Raw genomic sequence first — 25,464 nt, 5'->3', positions numbered from 1 at the left:
ATACCTGATACTGAAACTGATGAATGAAAGCAAATAAGCGATTAAATTAATTACGACGATTTCATACCTAATTAGTGGTTATATCCAAATTATATTTTGATACTTTTGTATCCAAAAGTTATTTATTTTTATTGCTTTGCATTTTTGAGCTTGTTCGCATACACCTACAGATTTTGAAATCTCTTTATAATAATACCTATGATTTGGCATTCACAATAATTGAGAAGTCCAATGCCCCACCCTCTGTAAAGTATCTCCTGGTATAGTAGATGACATTTTACTAAAATATTTATTCTTAAAACTAGTAAGGAACCGATAATAAATTAGTTGCATAAAATAAGTATTCTATTAAAACAGTGAACTATATGTTACTGACTGTAATATGGGAACATAAATTTTAAGATGTTCACAGAAAATCCATCTGAATACGATAGTTGCATTATAAATCGTCTTTTGCACCAAATGATCTGCTGAAGCCTTCTCGTCAACATTTGTACATGGTGAGATAGTACATATAAAGAACTTCCAACTTTGTTATCGGATCCTAAACTCTACATTATACTAAACACTTGTATAGATTTTAATGTCTCTGTACATATCGTAAGTGTTACTATATAATCAAGAAGTTTGATGAAAAGTAATTTTTAGGTGATAAATTATGTTATAATTTGTTTTAACATATAGAATGTTAGTTATTTTCCACATCCCAAAATTATTATTTCTTACAGCCTTTGATTTCACTATATTCAAACAGATAGGGTCCTTCAGTACAGAGGGACATTTTAGTTTGAATATAAAGTTAAATAGTTTATAGTTATAGTTCTCTGAAACCTTTTTAGTTTTCTTTCGAAGAAAAAGAGTACTCTCCTAATGTTATAGTGTGTTAATGACATAGTACTAGTTCTTAAACCATAATACTTATGCAGACAACATTGCTAACGGTCTAGTTAACACCTAGACAAAATGTATATCCACTGACTGACTCATAACGAAATCTCGAAAACCACAGAACGAAATGGAATTTGTACACAAGTAGACGTAGAACTATTTCTTAGGTGTTCACAAGGAAAATACGCAACTAGGCGACTAAAGCTATCGTCATACACGTAATGTGTACGATATTATTCCGTTGCGAGTCAGTTGGGTATTTTCAGCTAGTATTTTATAATACATGACAGGTATTGTATACCAAAAATAATATGACTTTTTGGATTAGATACCTACATTTTCTTTATACAAGCAATTTGTTGAAGAAGTTTAATTGTGTAATTTAATTCTGCGTACTTAAGTAGTAACGTTTACCAAATTTAGTTTATGGTTTTTTTTAAGATATAAGCTACTTTATTTGTACGAGTATAATCTTTGTTAACTCAAGCCCTAACGTATGCACGTAAAGCGAGTTGAAACCTGTATTCCAAAGTTTTAAGAAAAGGTTGTTATTTACAAGACAGCTTCGATCAATGCTAAACGCTTCCTAGAAACGCTTGCCTAGGTTTCCGCGAACTCGAAATCCATTATGGTGATTCCACTAAAAATTACACCTTTCTAAAAAATCCTCGACCTTTGTTACTTGAAGTCTGTAATAATTCATTAAACATCATTGGAAGAGCGTTAGTGAAGACTATCACTTGAGGCTCTGAAAATATTAATTGGGAGATTTCATACAAATCTGCCCATTGCAATAACTCTCATGTCGCAATTATTATTAATACTTTCATGAAATGTTTACATAATGAATATGAAGGCATCATACTTTATTGCCTTTAAAACGGAATGTCATCGTGTATTATAAATAGTCCCATCGATCTTAAAAATCTAAAACTTTTTATTTCCTCAAAACCATTTCATATTTGTGGAATCTCAGAAAAAATTATTAATTTTCCTTATTTTATACTTTTTACTTCTCAAATTAATTAACATACTCCCACAAAATGGTTGTAGGGACGAGCTCATTACACTAATAACATGTCTTTAACAACTGAACTGAAATTAATAAAGAGGGCCATTTAGGAAAGAATGAGGGAGGGAGTGGGTAGGACATAATCAGGAAACAGAAGAGAGTTAAGCGCACAAGTGACGTGTGTTAAAATATTGTCCATACGTTCGTATCAGCCGTTCTGTCCGCTAGGTTCATCGCCCAAATTTAAAGCCTTTAGAATATTTTTATTACTATACATATTGTGTATTACAATACAACCTAATATAGGTAACAATACAAAATACTGTGAACTAATCTTAATAAGATTATATTTTAAGATTTTTTTATAAATATAAAGCTTAGGGTAACCCACTCAACTGAGGAAAGATGACAGTAATATCCAGTTATAACTAGTTACTGTTCTCTAGAGACCAGAGAACGGCGTAGTACAATAAGTCTCAAGTATTGTCCCTTATTGCTTACACGCGCTGTCCATCAGCCATAGCTCGTGGTTTCTTACGGTTCATAAAAATATATTATCTGAAAGTTTTGTAATACTGACCATTTTACTCAGTTGAAATAGTAAAAACAAAATAACATCTGTAGAACAGAATCAAGTTCTTCCAATGTATCAAGCGGTATTAAAGTTGGGTGTTCAAGGAAACAATATTGTTCCCGCCACGTGCACGAGAATATTACAGCTTTGTTTAACCTGTCGATATTGAAACTGGGAGTGGTGGTTTGGCAGATGTGTCAGTTATAAAGCTGTAATAAAATGTCAACATAGTCAGGTTTCTTTTTTAATTATTAAAATTATATAACAGAAAATTATTTTTGCAAGTTCATCGTTTTATTCACTTTATTACTTTTCTTCCTGTAAAAGCGGACTGTACTGATGGTAATCTTTGGTTAGAACGAAAAGAACAATGTCAGAGTCATAATCATCTGTCTTTACTGTTAGCATTGTGGGTTATTTGTCACTTTAATCTTATGATTTACAAGAACCCAAAATCTGTTCATAGTATACTATATATTTACTCAAAAACATTTCAATCTTTTTTGTGCTTCATTAAAAAGTACACGTTTTACAAAAAACAATTGGAGGTGTATTAATCTTCTCCTTGATCTTCTCTTACGACCAAATATATGTATTAATATCATAACCTTACGACCAAAAAGGAGGACATAGAAATGTTTCAAGTTTAACATTGTTCTTAAAGGTTAAAACAATGGGTGTTTCACTACAGCCGGTTTTAACCGATTTATTTTAAGGTGTGTTTAAATAAAGTACCTGCTTCGTGAAGTAAATTAAATAAGTTATGTTCTTGCAAGCCTAGACATAAGGGCTTGCCACCCCCTACCTACTTTGACTGAAAATTCTGGTTCAGAGCTGGCTTCCTTTTCTTCCGAGGGGCCTTGACTTGAGATTAGTGCCATAAATTCTTCAACTTCTCCCTAAATTCTATACAGCGCAAAACAAGCCAAATGAAAATTTCTAATCATAATCGCTGTTCGGTTGGCAAACTAGACGGATATCTTAGGATGTATAAAATAATTATAAATGTATTACAGCCATCAGTTTCATGTAGACATAAAGTTAAAGCATTTTTAGATCCGAAGTAATTTATGATGTAGTAGTAAAGTTCCAAAACAATGTTTGTATGTTTAGCACACAAAAAAACTCATGGGAACATTATGATAATATTGGAAGTAAACTAAAGTCTGGTGTGAAGTATGCTTTATTATATTTTACTATAACAATTATTATTATTGATGAAACCTTGTTCAGCTCAAAGACGAGGGGTTTGTTAATTTGGATTTAAAAATTAATCCTTACATTCAGTACATATGTTTTTATTCATCCAAAGTTTTATAACAGTTAATAAATATGTAACTTGAAAATATAAAAATATTTGAATATCCTAGGTCAATTCAAAAATTTACAAGTATTATGACGCATAGTATCTAAAGACATTGTTAATATTATTTTCTTAAATTTAATTGATAACTGTTCATTTTGCTTATAAAAGTGGTAAATATAATCCAGAAACAGCCTCTTAAGTCTAAACATGTCAAATTAAGAAGACATTTAGTATTAAGAAACTATCACATTATGTCTCGAACTTTATTTCCTCAAAGGCTTAGCAGAACTGAGTCAAATTTCACTAAAACAGTTGTATATAAAATAGAACAGCTTTTTGTGATTCTTCTGTCAAGTTCTGTACCTTTAAACAAAGTAAATTTTAGTGTTAGTACGAACATTTTAGAAGTTTTAATTTGCTGTTTGCAGTGAACAAATACTGAAAGTTAAAAAAAATATTAACAGAAAATGTTACAGAAATCAACACATAAAATTCCTTCATTATTTTGGGTGAATACAGAATATATTCCATATATACCCAGATAAATAACCAGCAATAATAGTTAGATTACAATAGGCTGATAACAGTTTGATCTTGGATTTCGTTCAAAAATTATAATAATGAAAAAATACAATGTTAATGGAATTCTTGTAGTTATTGGATTTTCTAAACCGAGAATTTAAGGCACTTCCCATAGTATTGTAAACAACTCCTATGAATTAGCATATTACCACACACCTTTAAACAACTTCTGAAACTCCAACACTTAAGTCGGTCTGTTCTCAAAGTTACACAGTGTATAAATCTTTAGCTCTTGGTGAACCACGCAACCCTATAAATCACTGAGCCAGTTAAAAGTTACAGAGTTTGTGTTCCCAACACGGCGTGGATCAATGCTTATTGCTTCCCAGAACACTTCTAATGGTGATTCCTACGTTTTAAAATACAAGTACACTTCTCTATTATTGTCTTACCTTTGTACCTGAGAGTTTTCATATTATTTAATCAATGTTACTTTCTACATTTTTAAAAGTATTAGTTTTAGTACGATATATTCATTACATTATAACGACAAACCCACGTTGAACGGAATAAACATGCTGTTTCTTTTTAATAACCTGTGTATATGTTTAACATAACTGTCCGAAACCATGTGTAAAGAATTTGTAATGCCGTTAACTACATTTTATTTTCAATCTTCTAATAATTAATTAAAATTCCTTCACATTTATAAACTACTAGCTGTTCCCCGTGGCTTCGCAAGCTTTTTGTAAACTTTTCTCGTGTATGAGCACTTCTGGTTCAAGTGAATTATATTTTCAACGCCGATGTAGAGTTTACCTTGTTGACACTATCAAGAAAATCTGCCAAAAGTGTATGTTTATAGCCATTGTACACGTAAATGTACTTAATAATAAAGTGGTCTAACATTCAAGCTATAAGGTCAAACAGAAATTCATTTGAAAGACAAATATCCATAAATACTTTGCGCCTTCACATAGTGTGTGGTTATTATACACAACTATCTCGTAATTGTAGTTTATAATGTACAGGCGCTTTGATAACTTGTATATTTTGCAGCGCCTCCTGGTGGTGAGTTACATCAATGCGCATAGAATATAAACCTTCTACGTGGCAAAATACATATACATACAAATTTTCATAATGATCGGTCAAATAGTTTCTGAGTCTATAAAGGACAATCACACAAACATTCACATCCATTTATATATATATATATATATATATATATATATATATATATATATATAGATTATTTAATAAACAGACAATAGTGAAAGATACAAATCTTTAAACAAATTTGAATGTAATGAAGGTACACTTTAGTAAAAAAAAAAATACAAGACAAGTGCACTACTATGCACTATTGACATTCGAACGTAAAATTCATATTATATAATTTCATATATAATATGATATTATAAACCCTGTATACTAGTATTATAAAAAATTATAATCATAATGGACTTTTCATTATTTTTTTATTTTTTTAACTACTGAGAGTTATAACTATTTTAGAAGGCATTATCAATAAATGATAATAGATATGGCATTTAAGGCCAAATTGTTAGATTACTATGTGTAACGTATCAATGTTTACATTTATTGTTAAAATACAGAAGTCCTATTAACCGACCTAAACAGAACAGGAACTACCTCGGAATCGGAAAACTCTGAATAATATGGAGATTGCAATAAAATATCTTAATACACAACAAAGATTCAATATTTATTCATTGAAATGTCTTATTTATATCTTATTACGGTCGTTTACATAGAAATCTAACCATAAAAATACTAGTACTTAACAAAAACGTCTGTGATTTTTGCCATAACATATTAATAATTGCCTTCGACGCAGGCTCTCGTCTTGCTGTTCGATATAACCTATAGCTGCGTTCACGTCTACTATCCATCAGAATGAGATATTTTAGGAGCGATCTCATATGTCCTCTTCATTTTGTTCATGTAACCATATCGGCAACACCCTCGTCTGTATCTCGTAAGAGCTGCCTGTATTGGTTATCACCTTTATTATAACCCCATAAAAATAATATTAAACTTTTACGGCATTATTTTTAAATGAAGAATCATGGGAGATTGATTATTAGATTGTAGGTATATGATTAACTAGACGAATAAGTACCCAAAAACTTATTACTCTCTTCAAAATGTTTATGGGTATTTGAAAAAAATACCTTAAATATTTATGTACTTCATAGGTACTTTAAATACTTAAAAAGTATACAATTTACAGGAAAAGCACAATAAACTCGCTTTTGGATGCGAATTCATAATATATTAAATTTAACCATCTCACATAACGCTACGATCATAAATACGGGCGTAAAAGTGCATAAGGTTTCATATTGTTGTTATGGGGGAAATCAAGGTCGTTTCGCTACTCTTCGATGTCTCTGTGGGTAATAAGTACACGTGACTTACTACCGGCAGCAACAAATAGTTGCGTTAAACCGCTACCATTACTGCCCGAACCAACAGCCGCTAGTTCAGCGAACACAAGCCTAGTATCTTCAGTGTCATTTTCCATACGCTACCTGAACTTTTATTATTTTAACAGTCTCGGCTCACTCGGTGGCTTGGATAATAGGATTTCTACTAACTGAACCCACTGATGAAAAGTTAGCACTTAATTTTAGTTTGAAAGATACGGGATAATCTTTATATTTAGTATTAATTCCTTATATTTAGAACAATTTAAAATGTAAGATAGACGATATATCTCTCCATTGTCAACTAGGAAAATGACTTTCTCATTTTAAAAGTATGGTTTGAAATAAACATGTTATGGATCTTTACAAAATAATCACCGAAAAAAATTGATTCAAAGCTATTATCAATCTGCTGAATATAAATCATCTGGGCAATAATAGCACCATTGTACTACGTGATCATTATTACACGTTACTAAAAGTTCGCTGAAACTCAATTATATTATATCGTTAAGTTTTAGGTTCAAGAAGAGACAAGTGTGTCATTATTACTTAGTTTGTGGGCGTGACTTGTGAGTGAAATTTGTAGGTAGGTATTTTATTCTTCATCATTATTTCTATTCTCTAAAAGTTACACTAATTTAAAATTTATCGACGGGTGAATATCAATCATTTATTTTCTTCTGTTTTGGGATGAAATAACAGAAATAGAATAAGTAATTATAGAACTAAAGAATGAAATTACAGAATTTTAAAAGTAAACTAACTATACAGTAAAGACCTAAAGTATTAATGCAGTAAGGCTATATCGTATTTATTTATCTTGTTTTATTGAAAGCCCTACTGTTTTGATGCTATGCGAGGAGGCTTTTAGCTGGAATTCGGACTGAAATCTCCAGACACCAAACAACATTGATAAGAGAAACTAATAGATTATTCAGCACATTTGTAAATTCTCGTGGCAATAACTGACCCAGTATTCGCTATGTTAAACATTTCATTACAACTATTTGGTTTGAAAATTGTTAAGCATCCTACACTAAGTGACATTGATGTTTTATTGTTAAAGATACGTCATGTCTTACATTGCCGACTCTTCAGTTCTTCCATTGTGGACTGCTGTTATCTTTGGAGTAATCTGCCATTCTAAGGTCAGTTTATATATATATAACTTATACTGATATAAGCTAAACATAACATTATATTGTAAACTAGGTAAATGACGATCGTTAATTTTCATTTAAAGTTAAAGATCTTTAATTATCACTATCATTAAGTGCCTATTGCTATTGTTTAACATCCGCCTTCAATGGAACATAGTTTATTTTTAATTAATTTTGTTGGTAAATTAACCATAACAATTTCAATTGTATACTATTGTCTAATAACTTAGCTATTCACAATATTATGTTTACTGTTCTCCTATGGGTGTTGTACAAATAATAGCAACAAGCACAAGTTCTGCTCTACTTAGAGTTTATTTAATTTTCTTCATATGCGATTTTTAAATTAATATGGATGGCAAGTTCTGTAAAAATACATCTTGTGGTCGCTATAAGTAAAGCACTCAATACAGTCTCAAAAGTGTTGTTATCTCTATTATTAATGACAGTTTAAATGCGGATATTCCTAAGTAAGACCCTCTCTTCCTTTGTTTTCAGTATTTTAGTTGTATAATAAGACAAATAGCTCTAGTGCAGTGTTTTTTAAGAACCAATTCGTTCCCCGTTCTAAATTAAAATTGTGATCAATTAAAATTTTTAATTTCCAACGCCACTTAAAATAATTGTCTGGATGTTGATTTTAGCTCTATTTTACCATCTGAAATTTGAAAGTCCCTTCATACGCGATATTTTTGTATCTCTTCAGACAAGGACTACAGATTCCAGGGATCAAGGTGAATTAGAGCTGAACTTAAAATTCAGGTTAATCAGCATTTGCCAGCAATATGTACTTCGAGTGTAAAATAATTTTATTTTATGAAACACAAAGCAGGAAACCCAGTATTTATATCGGTATTGGATATAAGAATGGTATGCGTTGGACCTTATTGTATTTATTTTAAAAATAATTTGTTTGTTCTGTTTTAAATGCAAAATTGCCTTAAATATATAGAACGACTATCGGGTTACCCGTGGCTTTGCAATATATTTTATATTGAATAAAACGTACGTCATAGACGTATCAATAGTTAATGGGATGATAAACACTCCTGAAAATAACTCATTGTATCTGGAGATATTCCAATCTCCTGACCCATTTCAGGATAATTTCAAATTTAAAGAGCAATGTTTTGAGAGCCAGAAGTTCGAGAATGAAATATTTATTATGAGTAACAATTAAATACATAAGTTTCTTTACAGCATTCCATCAAATTTGAATTAATAGTAACAACAATATCAGAAACAATTGAACTATTTTAGGGCAGTGTGGAAGAATACTAAGTCCATGGCAATTCTATGAAGTCACTTATGGTGTGATATAGTTGAGCCCAATGGTGATTTTGAACATGTGTGGCAAATTTCAACTCAAATACAGCGAGAAGTTGGAAATCAAAAATATAATTCTTCTAGCAGTAGCAACCCCGTCTCAACCCCTAAGGGCAGTTGGTCTTCATTGAATATCTTGACTTTTGTTTGTGAGAGTATAACGTACGTGATTATCAAATTTCATCTCTCTAGGACATTCGAAGTTGAAATACGAAATTATAGTTTTTCTAGGGATTCGCCAGTATTTCAACTTCTACAATTAGTTGATTTCGATAAAAATGCTTTTGTTTGTCTGTACATGTCATGAGGAGCATGTGTGTAATATTTTACCTTTTCTAGACCATCGCGAAGTTGGAAAAACATAAGTAGTAATTCTAAGGGATTCAAATCGTATGGTTGTTTGTTTTTTAGTATATTTTTCAAATTCAGTCATGAGACATAGGCTACAAGTACCAAATTCCAACTTTCTGATCTATTGGGAAGTTGGAGAATTAGTGACAAGTGAGTGAGTCAGTGAGTGCGTTAGTGAAGGCTTGACTTGATATACTCTGTGTTATCTCAAACTCACAAAAGCCAAAAGAAGATGTTAGGACTTTCGATTGGTAGGTAGTAATTATTTAAATAAATAAAATAATAAAAACTTATTTTAATTGTAGATAGACAGATAATACATATTTTAACCACTTGTATTGCTTGTTTTAGCCAATTCAATTTGATCAAAAACAACTCATTTCTTCAGATCAAGAGGCAGAATGTACATTTACTTGTACTCCAGTTGAAGGCAGTGCCGAATATGAAAACTGTGAATACGACTGTGTTGTGAAAGATGCCACTTTTTACACTAAAGAACAAAGAAAACCGACTACACCGTCTTTTGACCAACCAAATACAACTAACCAACCAGAAAAAACAAGTACTCCTAAACCTGAAGCCAAGACAAAATTTTCGGAATCTACAACTACAATACCAATTTCCACCAAGAATGAATTCCCAGTGGAAAATACAACTCCTGCCACCTCTACATTTCAGACAAGTGCTCCAGACATTGAAACAACAGTTACGTCCATTAAAAGTACAAAACCAGACAACCTTAGTTCTCTTGCAGAAACAACGAGTTTTTATACATCTGAATCAATAACACAGGCTCTAACAACTAAGAGTAGTTGAAAAACCTCATAATTTCTTAATCTCTTGTCGTTAGTCATATTTATTAAATCTCACTTATTTATTTGTTTCTCAACATGATTACAATTACCTATTCGACATTTTTAACATTTTTAAATATTTGTTATCCCCTACATGCGAGCCAACTTAAAACCTAATACATATTATTTTATTAAGTATTTTATTTTCCAGCCAAATTTAACTTACCGAAATCAACTCGTATAACCGTAATGTTTATCATATAAACGCAAAATAATATTTGCTACCAATGTGTTCAATGGAAATGAACGTGCAAACTACAGCATATACAGATACCTGAAGTAGAGGATGGACGAGAAGTGCAAATAATTGAATCTGTGATGGATGGTAGACTCAATAGTTTAAGATTTATGTCTTTCAAGACATTTACAGTGGTTTCAGCCGGGCATTCCCTTACATTGCAGATCCAACTATGAAAGTAGAATTGTTCTCACGATAAAAATGGTCAATAACAAGAACCTATAGACAGAAGTTAAAAATATACCACTTATAGTTTTTTTTATAATAACGATGGATATAACAAATTCCAGAATGAAAATATACTATTACGTATATTTAAAGATATTTTTATTAATATAAGCCTAAATTATTAATTGTAATTCATAAATTTTGAAATTATTAATATCTAGTTAAAATATTGTATATGAATCATGTCTAAATGTATAAGTATCAGACTGGTAATGCTTTTTCCAGACTAAAATTAAATAAAAGAAACCAAGGTTACAACGAATTGGAAGGGAGTCTGGTTCTTATAACTTTTATACAATACTATCCTATTGTTCAACCAATATCATTCTTTCCACGTTAAGCTTAATACAATTTAACGGTTATGTTTTTTACAGAGTCCGTGTTATTTTATTAATACGGAGGCCTTTACTGGCGGCAATGTAAATTTAGCCGTTAGCACATAAGAAGAATTTTAAAAACCAAACACTTTTAAATACAGCAGTTGTTATGGAAGACATATCATTGTAAATATAAACTTAATACTCATCAAAACGTCTTTTAAATTATTTTTGTATTGGTATTCATAAAGGTCTCACAATATGTTGTACTTTATCGTTTCAATACTGAAAAACTATACGCTTTTCAAGAAGAATTATAGATATTTTAGAAGCTTATCGACCATCTTTAGCACGAGACATCTCCCATAAATATATAATCAAATGACTTTTAAATGTTCGAGGTTTAAATGTTGTTCTTTTAGGGTTCACTATAGCCGGCTCTTATGAGTTTCTAAACCCTAAGATCGAGACTACCTTTATGAAAAGGTGGCATGCGGCATTAAAATATGGCTTATTGAATTAAAAAGTAAACTAAAGGAACTTGTTTCCAAGAATAAGAATCGAACAAGAAAACCAATCATTACAGTGTTTATAAAATTTACATGAGAATCATAACAGCATATCATTGTGGTATTTTGCCAAATTTGATTACGTGTATTGGGGCGTACTATTGTAATGCCTGACCGCACGCCTGGCACATACAGATAGTCGTGGCGACTATTCTAATCCATTTATTATACATGTAGTAATTATGATAATTTTTGGAATAGTTTAATCCAACATTTTTTTCATAATTTCCAAATTGTACATAGTTTGACCACAATAAAGTACAGAATATAAGAGATTACCTCAAATTTTTCAATGAAGTATATTATGAGGCAATATGAAAAGACGATGTAACTGGCTTTTGTATTGTATTTCTAAAATAGAACAAACCTCAATCATTTATTATTTTTATACTTGGCACTCGCAGCGTGCAAGTCACTTGACACAGGAATTTTACTAGGCCTCTCCTGTGACATACATGGAACAGAGCCTCCTCTACTTCCAAGGTGACATGCCTTAGATAGTGCCCACTGAACCCCCCCCCCCCCCACACATCATGGTGGTCTCACTATGAGATCTCGGTAAAAGACGACTTCAATCACCCATCCTGAATATTTTGTCACTCAGGAAGACCTTATAGGTTTAAGTACAGTAGGAGTTTCCTCAGTATCTTATACCAGTGGGAAAATTTTCTCAGATAAATTGTACAATTTAGTATTTTGTTGTTAGTTACACTTGCAAAAAGAAACGAATAAATTATAACGGTTTACATTTTGAAGAATATTACAATTAAATATTTCCATGTTTTGTTGAAAATGCTAACTCATTGTCTAAATAAATTGTAATGCCAGATTTCTCAAGGCACAAATGGATTTTAAACCTCTGATATTTTTAAATTAGACATCTTAATAATTTATATTCTAAGTTGAACCCAGAATAAAACTGAATATCGGCCTTCCATACTGCATTTAAATCATTACACACTCACTAACGGAAGGAATATTTCCAATAACAGAAATCACACAGCAAATAATTCTACGGGTATAATACTAGCTTAAAACACGTTGTCATAAATTCGATATTTACATGTTACAGACATCATATGGAGCCTATCTATATCCCACCGAGCGCTTTTCGTCGCGGCCGCGACTAATTAATTAATACCTATTATGGCGGTCAAAGTCGCGCCCTCGACTATATAACAGCGCTTTGTTTGTTTGAATATATTCATATTAAAATGGCAGCAAAAGTAGTCAAATTTTGTATCATTTGAAAGATGAAGTTTTGTTATACTCGTAGTACCGGTACATATAATCGCGACAATGCATAATTGTGGAGGCAGTGCATTATGTCATACTTTCTTTTGACGACACGTTACAACTGCGTACTGTTGACAGCTGACTGCGGTGTTATGTGATTTTAAAAACATGGACCGTGATACTTTGGAACATTTTAGTGAAATTCGGGACGTTTTAGATGAATATATATCTAGTGAAAACGATGCAAATGACTTTGAAGCTCCTAATATACCTTCAGACACTTCACTTCGTGATTTTTCAAGTGGCAGTGGTGAAGAGTACGAACCGGACCTTAATGAACTTTCAAGCTAGGGTCAAATTACGCCAGTGCACAGTTTGCTAAAGCAAAAAAAAGGCCGAAGCAGATTTTGGTGCCCCGGCTAATAAGTTTTATTTGTGGAATAATATGGCTATTTTGAAACTGTGTTTTTGTGTACATAGTTATATTTTGAGTAATGGATATTAGGACATGACAAAATTTTGAAACTTTTTTTACTTCGGAGGGCTACATATCTGAACAGACAGAGAGTACGTACAATACTGTTATACTTCTTTTATTCTTTATTGTTTTGTGAAAACATTGATATATAACATGAACAATTTAATTACAAAATTGTATTTTATACAGTTTTTTTTAAAAAGAGAACTGTAAAAACGCCTAAAAAGCTGTGGCACTAAGAGAGTGGATATATGGCACTCGGGGGGATATTTTATTCCAAAATTGAAATTATTGTCATAAAGAGAGAGTGATGATAAATAGATGTCAGCCCTATTATTCAATCCAACACAAATGATCAGTTTCTGTCAAAAAATCTGTGGAAGTAGCTCTCCCACAGCTGTACCGAATTATTTCAAGAATTTATGGTAAGAATGTTTCGATGAGATGTAATATGAAACAATTATATGATGGATATAATTTCGTATAAAGTAAAGATAAATATCAAAAAATAATTACGTGTTTAATAATCAAAAGATAAAAATTCTGCAAGTACCTAGTGATATACTACGAATGGAATTGATTGAACATTAGAAAATTAAAGGTGTTCGACCTATGGTTGACTAAATTTTTTCAGCTACGTTAGATCCTGAAGAGTTTTAAACGACACCGCGTGACTTAAAAAGATTTTTCTTCTTTAATATTCATGATATACCTTTAAATGAAGATATTACATTACTGTACAGCGCTATAGTACTACTGTATTATTGTAAAAGTAATCCATCTTAGTATTAATATAAATCTTTTATTATATTAATACTATACTTTATATTACTACTTTATATTAATATAAAGTGTTTATTCAAAAGTAATATTGTTAATTTTATTATTCCTTGCACTATGAACTATAATTGTCCATAGCCTCAATTTTTCCTGGAAAGAGTGGTTTTGATAGAGATACTGTATATCATTCACCCAGATTACTTTAGATATAGAGAGACAAGATTTTATAACCCAATACTTCGCAGGTTGAACACCAATAGTTTCTCATTAGCCTAAACTGAACGTAATTTGTAATTTATTAACTATAGAGTTGGATTTATGACAGTCATTTATATACTGAAATTCCTTTGTAGAGTATATTTTATCTCTTAATATGTGGATTTTATACTCACAGTATATCAGAACGATAATGTTATGAAAAAAAACGTATCTGTACTACGATATTTTACGATTTTTTGTGAACTGTAGTGATAAAAACTTGTTTCTACAATATAAGTACATATTATGCTGCGGATGGAATTGTTTTACTTCATGGTTAATAATGCTTCTAATTACGCTCATCCCCATGTGTACTGTACATGAAGAACGTATTAAAATTTTTTTGAATTACTGTCATAACCCTACCGAATAAAAAAATAAGGTTTAAAACAATACTTTACTACCTGTTTACATGTACGTGTGTGTGTGTGTGTGTTTTTTTTTCGTCTATACTTCGTTTTGTCCTCTGGTCTAATGATTAAAGCTTCGGATGTCCTTGATCGTTTCCGAGGCTTCTTCCGCGCCTTTTTCTGCGGAGGAGGCTTTAACTTCGGCAACGGCTGGTTAGATTGCTGTTCTTGTTGTTGCTTCGTCTTCTCCTGTCTCGTTTGGACCTTTTGCCAGGCCAGCGACTTATCCTTTTCCTTTTCGTCTAGCGCCTGCGGAACTTTCCGTTGCGGAGGACTCGATTTTGAATCCTTCTTCCGCTTCAGCTGTTTATCTGCCGATTCCGGCGATATCCGTTGCTTCCGCTTACTGGGCCTGTTGTCAAGCGTCTCCTTGGCCAGCGATTCACAGTCAGCTTCGGATCCCATATCCATATCTGCCTCTGTAGGTGGAGAGATAGTAATCAATGGGACACATGACGACGATGTTGAGGCAGGTGCTCTCTCCGGTGCAACCTGCAGATAGCGCTGCTTCATGGACCGCCACTGCTCATCCATTCTTTTAAAACGGCCGAGGGCGGCAGTCACACTGGTTGTCATAGTCTTGATCTCTTTGTGGATGTTGACCTTCGACTTTACAAACTCATGCAGTTCGAGCGTAAGTTTCTCTAGACATTCTAGAGCCTGCGTTCTCTGCATCTCTGCGCCTTCCAATAGTGCTTCCTGCTGGGCATGTGGCCCGTCTGTTCTACTCTCTTGAATTTGAATTTGGTTCTCCATAAGTTTAAGTTGGACTCCAAAGCAAAAGGTCGTCTCCGAACGCGATGCCTCGGGAAGTGGAGGGGTGAACACTCCCACAGCTACCTCCATTACTGCGAGAGCTTTAGGTCATAAGAGCGGGTAATAGCATCCGCCCTGACCTTACACCTTCTTCCTTCATTGGCTTCCTCTTGCTCCCGTGGGTGCGGCACGTAGATGCCGGGAGTTACCACGCACACTGCGCTACAGCGGATCATTTCGCACATCTCTCTCGAGCAGCGTCACCGAGTTCGCTTGCGTACATGGCCCGATGCTCCGATGCCTAATTTGGTCCACAAGGGCTATTTTATTTCACCCTTATCCGCCGATCTTACGACCGGTTAGGACATCCCCCGATCCGCCACCTGGGGACGCGCCCGGTAGGAGTTTGGCTTCTCCCCCGGGTGTGTGTGTGTGTGTGTGTGTGTGTGTGTGTGTGTGTTTGTGTGTTTGTGTGTGTGTGTGTGTGTGTGTGTGTGTGTGTGTGTGTGTGTGTGTGTGTGTGTGTGTGTGTGTGTGTGTGTGTGTGTGTGTGTGTGTGTGTGTGTGTGTGTGTGTGTGTGTGTGTGTGTGTGTGTGTGAGCTTTTAAACTCATTAGGCCCTAATGACCAAGAGGGGCGAATGCTGCTTATGTTTTTTCTGTATTTGCTGATCAAGTCTCCAAGGAAATGTTCTCGCCATTTCGAGTATTAACAGTAAATATCCCCACCGATCTTGGACTAGCTAGGACTTCTACCGGCAGTTTATAGTAGCTTCACAGTTTTCAGTTGTCCACATGTAGCGCAGAAACACGTGACCACATGGTTTCTACATGTATGGCTTCGATATGTAGTCTCTGGAGCCAATATAATTTTAGGTTCATAAAATCGATCTAATTGAGGACTCATTCATTATTTACGGTGATGGTCGTGGTTTCCTATTAAACTATGTACATTATCTCTGAATGACTAATTTTCAGGATTATCTCTTCAACGTATTGACTAACAAAAAATATGTAATTCTTCTAAAGCTCATATTTTAAATCGAGCTTTTATTACTGTACTTTCTTGTGTTCGTATTGCCTACACACTTGAAAATTTTAAATGAATTTTACAAGTAAATATCCACAAAGAATTTTTTCATCGAATTATATTTAATTTTTACAAATTAAACTTTAAACATAATATCTAATTTTACTTAGAAATAATGTGCCTTTCTGTGCAGTGTTTCTTTAAAACGTCAGAGATTTTTATCAAGTTTTTAAACGTAGTACATTTAATACAGCCAGTAATTACATGTAGTATAATAATAATAAGATTTTTAATAAATATCCATATAAAACCGTGGTGATCTGTGTTCTCGACCTACATTTTTTATAAATCTCACTCCTCTATGTCAAAACAGTGAAAAACAATATCTCGTGTTTCTTGGAAAGTTTTGGTAATTATTTATTTTACGAAATATTTCATTTACTACAGTCTATAAGAATTAACATTAGGTTACTTGTACCACTTAACATCAAATTTAAGTTAATAAAACTAACACATGTACATAATTTACCACACTTTAAATAAATCCATTGTCAAAAAATGTAATTTAATTATAACTTATTTATAAATATGTAAAAATTTGCATGATATTATTTTACACAAACCCCTTGTATGAGACAATAAATCGCAATCTTTTAAAATGGCAGAAATAACTTCCAGAACTTATATAACACATTGTGCATAATAGTTACAAAACAGGATTAAAAATTTGAAAATGTTACAGAGAAGTTAATATAAGAGAATAGTTATAATCATACTCATATTCATTATTCCTATCAATAACTAAGAATAATCACTCAGAGCACCATGACTCCTGCTATCCATTGCAAGAAGTAATTTTTAAGAGCTGAATAAAACCGATCCAGACTCTTCATCTATGTTATGGAAACTATTAAGAAATTTAACATTGACCATTCCAAAAACGATTGTACTTATTTCTGCACATAAGCTTTCAATGCAGATGTGCCATGACAAAAAATTCGTAACATAGCCCAACCAGTGCGTGCGTGTGTTCCTTTCACCCTTTCAGCAGCAATAAATTTAATCGTCCAACAAATACTTTCGAAATATATTTTCAAAACGAAAAACAGTAAAGTCAAAGTTCGAAAGACTCATATAAATTGACTTTACAATAAAATTCCATGTTATATATAATGGATATAATATAACCATACGTATGTATGCCTATAGCACCGCACATGTCCAACGGCCTGGGACAGTTTCGCATCAGTGAAGAATAGACTCTGTCTAGGGTTGACTGGAATGTCTCCATACTCCCGCTGACTGCAAACGGATTCTGTGCGTTGCAACTCAATAACCCAGTGCCAAAGGGTCGTTGTTCATGTCCTCTCTTAACTCGTTCCACTTATCATATTTCTCCTAGTTATAGGTAGCTGCAAAACCCAGCTCAGTGAAGAGTTCCTCCGCGCCGGTCTCGGGAACTATTCAGCCCATACGCCGGTCGCTGGTAACCCTCCGCCTCAGGCTGAAGGACTTTCTGGGGAGCAGTGCGATGCCCTCATTCCACCAATAAACTGGAACCTTACCATACCTAGGATCTTTCTTTTTAGGCATCGTCACATCCACAATTACGATGAGCTCCATCAGGGTGTCTTCGCTGAGTCTGGTGACGTTCCAAAATTGAGATCGTAAGAGTTGTCCAGATCAGGATTCCCGATTTCTTCGGCACGAGGCTGATTGTGATATACTGCTGATCAGACAGACCCAGTAGAGTTCTTTATCCCCCTCAATCCATGATTTTCGGTAGAAGTTTTCCTCGCAAAAGTTATATCCGGCATAGTAAAGGTGTTTACCAGGAGTCGGAATGTGGGAGTATTGACGATGAGTGAGGCTATGTCTTGGATTTCTAAGGTGCTATCGGTCCTAGACTTCTAACGGCTCCGCTCGCCCGAATCACATCCTTCAGAGTAGCACTGAAAAGCTCACGGTTCATGGCAGTTAATGGGCGTGGGAGCTTCTGCAGAATTGGTTATCGCTCTCGCTCCTTCATCGTGTTGAAAACAAGCACATATAGGTGTGGTGTCGTGGCCGTACTCGTGTCCACAATCGCGCTATATTCTTCAATTGCCTCCGATTAGTAATAGTAATGTACCAAAGTAAATTCCACACCAAACATTGTTTTCAATCTTATTATTAATTCTCGTTAAAATTGAAGTGTAATGTATACTTTCCAACTTCTAATTAATTTTTTTTTTTTTACTTAAAACTGCCATTTTTCCATCAATAATTATTAACTCGGTGGTAATATATGATAATTGTGGTGTTTGAAGGATTAGTACGGAATGGATAACAGAGTTTCTGGCATTTACTTGTGATTACAGTATACATCTTGTGTTTTAGGCTATGTTAGTTTGAAAACTATAACAATTTGTTTATGTTTCACACATTTCACTACCTCTAACTCATCGCCAGAAGATGTCACGTAGACCCCCTACATGTGTTCCATACAGCTAAAGTGAACATAGTTTAGCCTCACAGACTTACGGTCTTTAGAACACCCGGAATAGTAGTAGGTTGCATTCGCCGCAGTCTTCATATTAAACTACGATACATCTCTAGCTTCATGATACGTTATTAAGTATTAACATTACTTTTGTGTTTAGCAATACATTTGTATGTATGTAGGCTACGCATTGTCTGCATATTTTATTTTTACTCTAGTTACATATTAGAAGGCTGAAAACTATATAGATAATTTGCCGTATATGTGTGTGTGTGTGTGTGTGTGTGTGTGTGTGTGTGTGTGTGTGTGTGTGTGTGTGTGTGTGTGTAAGTATATATATATATTTATTTATTTATATATTTATTTGTACGGTATATAATTTGATATACATAAATATGGTACTTATTGTATGTGTCAGGAAAATGTAGGTAAACATTCTTTCGTATGCAATGTAAATTGCTATTTAAAATAAATGTACACCTCCTGTTGCATACATTCCTGATACCTTGTAAATTAGACTATGTTTTTATAATTTAACTTTACTGCCAATTAGAGATTCGAAGGAGGTTCGATACAGAAGTACTCACAGAAATGCTTGGGACATCACTTCAAAAGCTTTTTAGGAGCGTGGGTTTATGTCACTCTTGTCTAATCATGTGCCTGCACAAGGGGATGGAGTGACCAGGAGTGCGAATTCAAATGCAGAGGGTGGCAGTGAACGGGGAGTGCAAAATATGAGAGTGGAAAATATTATAAGCAACTCTTAATATGTTGTTTGGCGTATACGTAGCTTTCCGATCACATGAGACAGAATAGACCCAGTTATAAAACATTTGGTGGAAAAAAGTATAGGCTCTGTGGTGTAATGGTCGATATTCTCTACCAGCGAGTAAGAGATCAGAGCGAGAGTTACCGGTGAAACAAGTACTTTTTGGCCATCATTTTTTTCTTCAAATTAAAGTACGTTACCTCTTTTACAAATATAAATATGTATATTATTTTATACAGCAAAATAGCTAAGGGAGAAATTCTGTCACTAATATAGTAATATTATTTCAATTCAAATTAAGATTATTTTCTTATATATAAACTAATTTACAATAACAAACTGATGAAGTAAAATTCCATTCAAACAAACAGTGTATAAGTGTAAAGAACGAAGAATTCTTGTAAATGTATAAGCTCTAAAAAGAATTCTAAGACTAAAATATATATATGTAATTTAGATCATAGTATTTATTTGACTGGTATTCATACGTTTATAGTTACCTTCAAAGAAAGGGTTGATCACTAAAGTTTAGACAGTCTTTTTTGTGGAGGAAGTAGGAATGGACCATCTTGATGTGGAGCTGACTGGGGGAAATACAGTTGTTGGGCCGTCTTCAAGCGGAGCAAACTTGATGAAGCAGTGGGCCGTCTTCAAGCGGAGCAAACTTGATGAAGCAGTGGGCCGTCTTCAAGCGGAGCAAACTTGAGGAAGCAGCGGGCCGTCTTCAAGCGGAGCAAACTTAAGGACGCAGTGGGCCGTCTTCAAGCGGAGCAAATTTAAGGAAGCAGTGGGCCGTCTTCAAGTGGACCAAACTTAAGGAAGCAGCGGGCCGTCTTCAAGCGGAGCAAACTTAAGGAAGCAGCGGGCCGTCTTCAAGCGGAGCAAACTTAAGGAAGCAGCGGGCCGTCTTCAAGCGGAGCAAACTTAAGGAACAACAGGCCCGTCGTGTGGTAGAAGAGATATGGGCGGTCTTGATGTGGAGCGGGCTGTGCAGGGAAGTTTAAATTCCGCCAGGAGTACGCAAACTGCCCGGTTGGGTATCACCATTACCCTAGCTGTGGTCATAATTCACTTGGCAATGAATGTACTAGCACATTGCTCCAGACAGTTTGAGTATGGGAATAAGCCTCATCAACCGATAGTCGAATAAGACTCAGTACACAGATACTAGAATTTTGTGTCTATCAGGGACATTTGCCGACATATGCCGTTCTCAATCAAACAGCGCCACCTGCAATCGAGTTTTTCACGGACCAAGTATATGCAACAACAAACGCCACTGATCTGATAGACAGTCCCTATATACCACAAATTTTGAAGCGGAAGCCAATTAACCAAATACTAATCGTTTTAATTTAGTTTAAAATGTTTCCCTGATATCTAAAGTACCACAGATTTTGAATGTTCATAGCCAATGGGTGCAACAAGATGTTGCTCATCTACGATATTTATAGAAAATGGCCCAAAAATGGGTCATGAGTACCATGGTTTTCATATTGAATTCATTTATATAAGAGTACACTTTCTATCAGTCAGATATCTTTTTTGGTTGATTAGTCCGTTTAAATGGAAAAGGATTTAGCTAACAGTATTTATAATACTATTTAATTATTGTAAAAGATTTTCTTTGTTTTAAGAATCCACTCAGTACAATTAATGCATACACAAAACTATATTTTGTTAATTTTCTTAACAATATGCAACACACATGCCGCATTCGCTATTATAATATTGTTTGAACAAATAAAGACTGTAAATGTTATTGTTAATTTCAGGCAATTTCTCGATTAAAACTTTAGCTATACTGTTTGTAGTGAATTTAGATTGGGTGGTGCACAGCCCAGGGTTTATAGGCCTATCTGATCCAATCCGCCATGTCCACTTGACGCCATTCTGTGAATAACACACATTGTTGTAAACTTACGTTTCGTTCCATAATTCTTCGTCCTTTACACCCACGGTCTAAATTACTCACATTATTCCGCATCGTTTTAAAGATTTTAATGGAATTTTACTATCATTACATTTGTAAAATTATATTAAGATAAAATATGCATTAGTAAAAACTCACGACTCTCCTTCAACTCCACATTTTTCTTCGCCAGTTACTGTTATCCGCAGCACACTCTTCAACGTATTGTCTTTTCTAATTTATTGATGTTTTCATAGTAACGAAGCATAATAATTGATTGTTAAAGTAAAATTTAACAATTATTTGTAAATGTATAAATTGTATTCATGGTAACTAGATATTTCGTTCATTGTTGAAAATAAAATAAAATGGTTGTAGAAAATAATGTTAGGTGTAGTGTAGCTACTGTTAATGACTATTTATGGATACAGTTAATATGAGTCATCGGTAGTTTAACACCATAATAAATTTCTAACTCTAAATATATGTTATTGAAACTGGGAGGAAATTTCATATAGAGCATTCCAAACAAAGAATTTGCCTATTAGAGCAAACAGAGCTGTTCAATGACAGAGTTCGTAACATAGACGAACCAGTGCAGGTATTCCTCGTACCTTCTTCAGCAGCAAACAATGTAACCGTCAAACAAATATTTTGACGGTTCCATTTTTAAAATGGAAAACAGTAAAAGTTCAAACGGCCTCACATTTTAAATATCAGTATATAACTATTGAATTTGAAATTAATGTTTGTATAACACTGCATTTATAATCATATATCGAATTATAACATATATATAAGAAAAGTTTAAGAATTTTTGTGAAACATTATTACTGTACGAGTAAAAGAAAATATACAATTGCCCAATAATTTTACATTTACTACAATATATTGGACTATAGTGTTTTTTTACACAGCAATAATTTGTTTTTTAATGAATTGTGAATCATAATTGTAGGAATTGGAATCTGTTTGCTTATACTCATTTCAGTGCTGCAAAGCAGTCTGGCTGAGATGGCTGGATACACTTTCCTTTAATTAGTCTAATTTGATGATTACATGTTTGTAACTTTTATAGAGTGAATGAAGTTCGAACTCAATTATTATACTTATCTAAAGGCATTTAAAATACATGAATTTCTATTTTTGTCAAAATGTGTGCTTTTCACACTACAATTCCATTCAATAAAGGTGTTTACTTTATGACATACAACCATACCCTTTACTAAATACTCATTCTTCCTAGTAACTAATTTGGTAGAGTCTGCCATGATTACATTTCTCCCACCATTGATGTTGGACAATAAGTTGCCGATGTGAATATATAGCATACAGTATGTATGATATTTAGAAGATTCATTATTTTATGTAAATGTAATAAATGTGATGATCTCATCATATTGCTTTAAAGTTATGAATTGCAAAATAAATAGATTGGTTGTTTCATACTTTTTCACCTTTTCTCTATTTTATACAGTTTATAATATCTTTGGGTTTATAAATTTCCTTGAAAACCTGTTCAAGTGAAAACTGTTCTTGTACTGAAAATATAATACAGATATATTTATTGTGACTGAACTGGCTGTACTGGTGGCCATTTTGATTGAAGCCCCATAAGCATAATGTAGAACTTCATGAACCTGTTATGACTTTATTTTTAATCGTAGAATTATGGCAGATGTCTAATTTTAAAGAAATATTATATATATATATATATATATATATATATATATATATATATATATATATATATGTATGTATATAAATTTGGGTATATATATATGTGTGTATATAAATTTGGATGTGTGTGTGTGTGTGTGTGTGTGTGTGTGTGTGTGTGTGTGTGTGTGTGTGTGTGTGTGTGTGTGTGTGTGTGTGTGTGTGTGTGTGTGTGTGTGTGTGTGTGTGTGTGTGTGTGTGTGTGGTGTGTGTGTGTGTGTGTGTGTGTGTGTGTGTGTGTGTGTGTGTGTGTGTGTGTGTGTGTGTGTGTGTGTGTGTGTGTGTGTGTGTGTGTGTGTGTGTGTGTGTGTGTGTGTGTGTGTGTGTGTGTGTGTGTGTGTGTGTGTGTGTGTGTGTGTGTGTGTGTGTGTGTGTGTGTGTGTGTGTGTGTGTGTGTGTGTGTGTGTGTGTGTGTGTGTGTGTGTGTGTGTGTGTGTGTGTGTGTGTGTGTGTGTGTGTGTGTGTGTGTGTGTGTGTGTGTGTGTGTGTGTGTGTGTGTGTGTGTGTGTGTGTGTGTGTGTGTGTGTGTGTGTGTGTGTGTGTGTGTGTGTGTGTGTGTGTGTGTGTGTGTGTGTGTGTGTGTGTGTGTGTGTGTGTGTGTGTGTGTGTGTGTGTGTGTGGTGTGTGTGTGTGTGTGTGTGTGTGTGTGTGTGTGGTGTGTGTGTGTGTGTGTGTGTGTGTGTGTGTGTGTGTGTGTGTGTGTGTGTGTGTGTGTGTGTGTGGTGTGTGTGTGTGTGTGTGTGTGTGTGTGTGTGTGTGTGTGTGTGTGTGTGTGTGTGTGTGTGTGTGTGTGTGTGTGTGTGTGTGTGTGGTGTGTGTGTGTGTTGTGTGTGTGTGTGTGTGTGTGTGTGTGTGTGTGTGTGTGTGTGTGTGTGTGTGTGTGTGTGTGTGTGTGTGTGTGTGTGTGTGGGTGTGTGTGTGTGTGTGTGTGTGTGTGTGTGTGTGTGTGTGTGTGTGTGTGTGTGTGTGTGTGTGTGTGTTGTGTGTGTGTGTGTGTGTGTGTGTGTGTGTGTGTGTGTGTGTGTGTGTGTGTGTGTGTGTGTGTGTTGTGTGTGTGTGTGTGTGTGTGTGTGTGTGTGTGTGTGTGTGTGTGTGTGTGTGTGTGTGTGTGTGTGTGTGTGTGTGTGTGTGTGTGTGTGTGTGTGTGTGTGTGTGTGTGTGTGGTGTGTGTGTGTGTGTGTGTGTGTGTGTGTTGTGTGTGTGTGTGTGTGTGTGTGTGTGTGTGTGTGTGTGTGTGTGTGCCAAACACTTTAGTTATTTCAATACTTTCATTGTTTTCTCAGAAAAAAATATTGAACTTTTTTTAACTTTAAAAGTTTTTAAAAAGTAAACAATTATTCAAAATACTAAAAAGAATTTGATTTGTATTAATTATATCTTTGAAAGAGACAACTAAGATAACGCTACAATAAAATTAAAGTTGGATGAGTTTTAACATTGTTTTTATTGGGAAAAACTCAAGGTCATTTAATTACAGTTAATCTCATCTATCTAATCTAAAAATCATAGAATATATTATAACATCAAAGGACTGTTTAATTGTACAATTTTTTATAATAGTAGAATATTGTGTACATTTTGTTCATTGGCAATCAAACATTAATATGAGCTGAAAATAGTATAAAACCATTTCCATAATTCAAATTTAATTATTTGTGCATTCTGATACTCATCAAGTAATAGTTGTAGAAATTTGCAGTAATGCTGCTGAAAATACCGGTTACATTGATCTAACATGGAAAGTTAGGGATTATGAACTTCTAAATCCATAAAAATAGAAAGAGAAATAACATAAACGATACAAGAAAAACTAGTTTAAAAAATAATAACCTTA

The 25,464-nt window shown here is 33.9% G+C and overlaps 1 protein-coding gene across 1 annotated transcript; it reads left to right on the top strand.

Annotated features, from left to right (window-relative positions):
• The first annotated feature begins 7,239 nt into the window (after positions 1-7,239).
• LOC124372797 lies at positions 7,240-10,874 on the top strand. Its single transcript, XM_046831206.1, has 3 exons — positions 7,240-7,344; positions 7,825-7,906; positions 9,947-10,874. Exons 2-3 carry the CDS (start codon positions 7,832-7,834, stop codon positions 10,409-10,411), a joined length of 540 nt encoding a protein of 179 aa, XP_046687162.1. The 5' UTR covers positions 7,240-7,344; positions 7,825-7,831; the 3' UTR covers positions 10,412-10,874.
• The last annotated feature ends 14,590 nt before the right edge of the window (positions 10,875-25,464 follow it).

The sequence above is a fragment of the Homalodisca vitripennis genome, unplaced genomic scaffold (assembly GCF_021130785.1).
Source record: "Homalodisca vitripennis isolate AUS2020 unplaced genomic scaffold, UT_GWSS_2.1 ScUCBcl_4058;HRSCAF=9971, whole genome shotgun sequence".
NCBI lineage: Eukaryota > Metazoa > Arthropoda > Insecta > Hemiptera > Cicadellidae > Homalodisca > Homalodisca vitripennis.
This window is presented reverse-complemented; position numbering and strand designations above follow the sequence as displayed.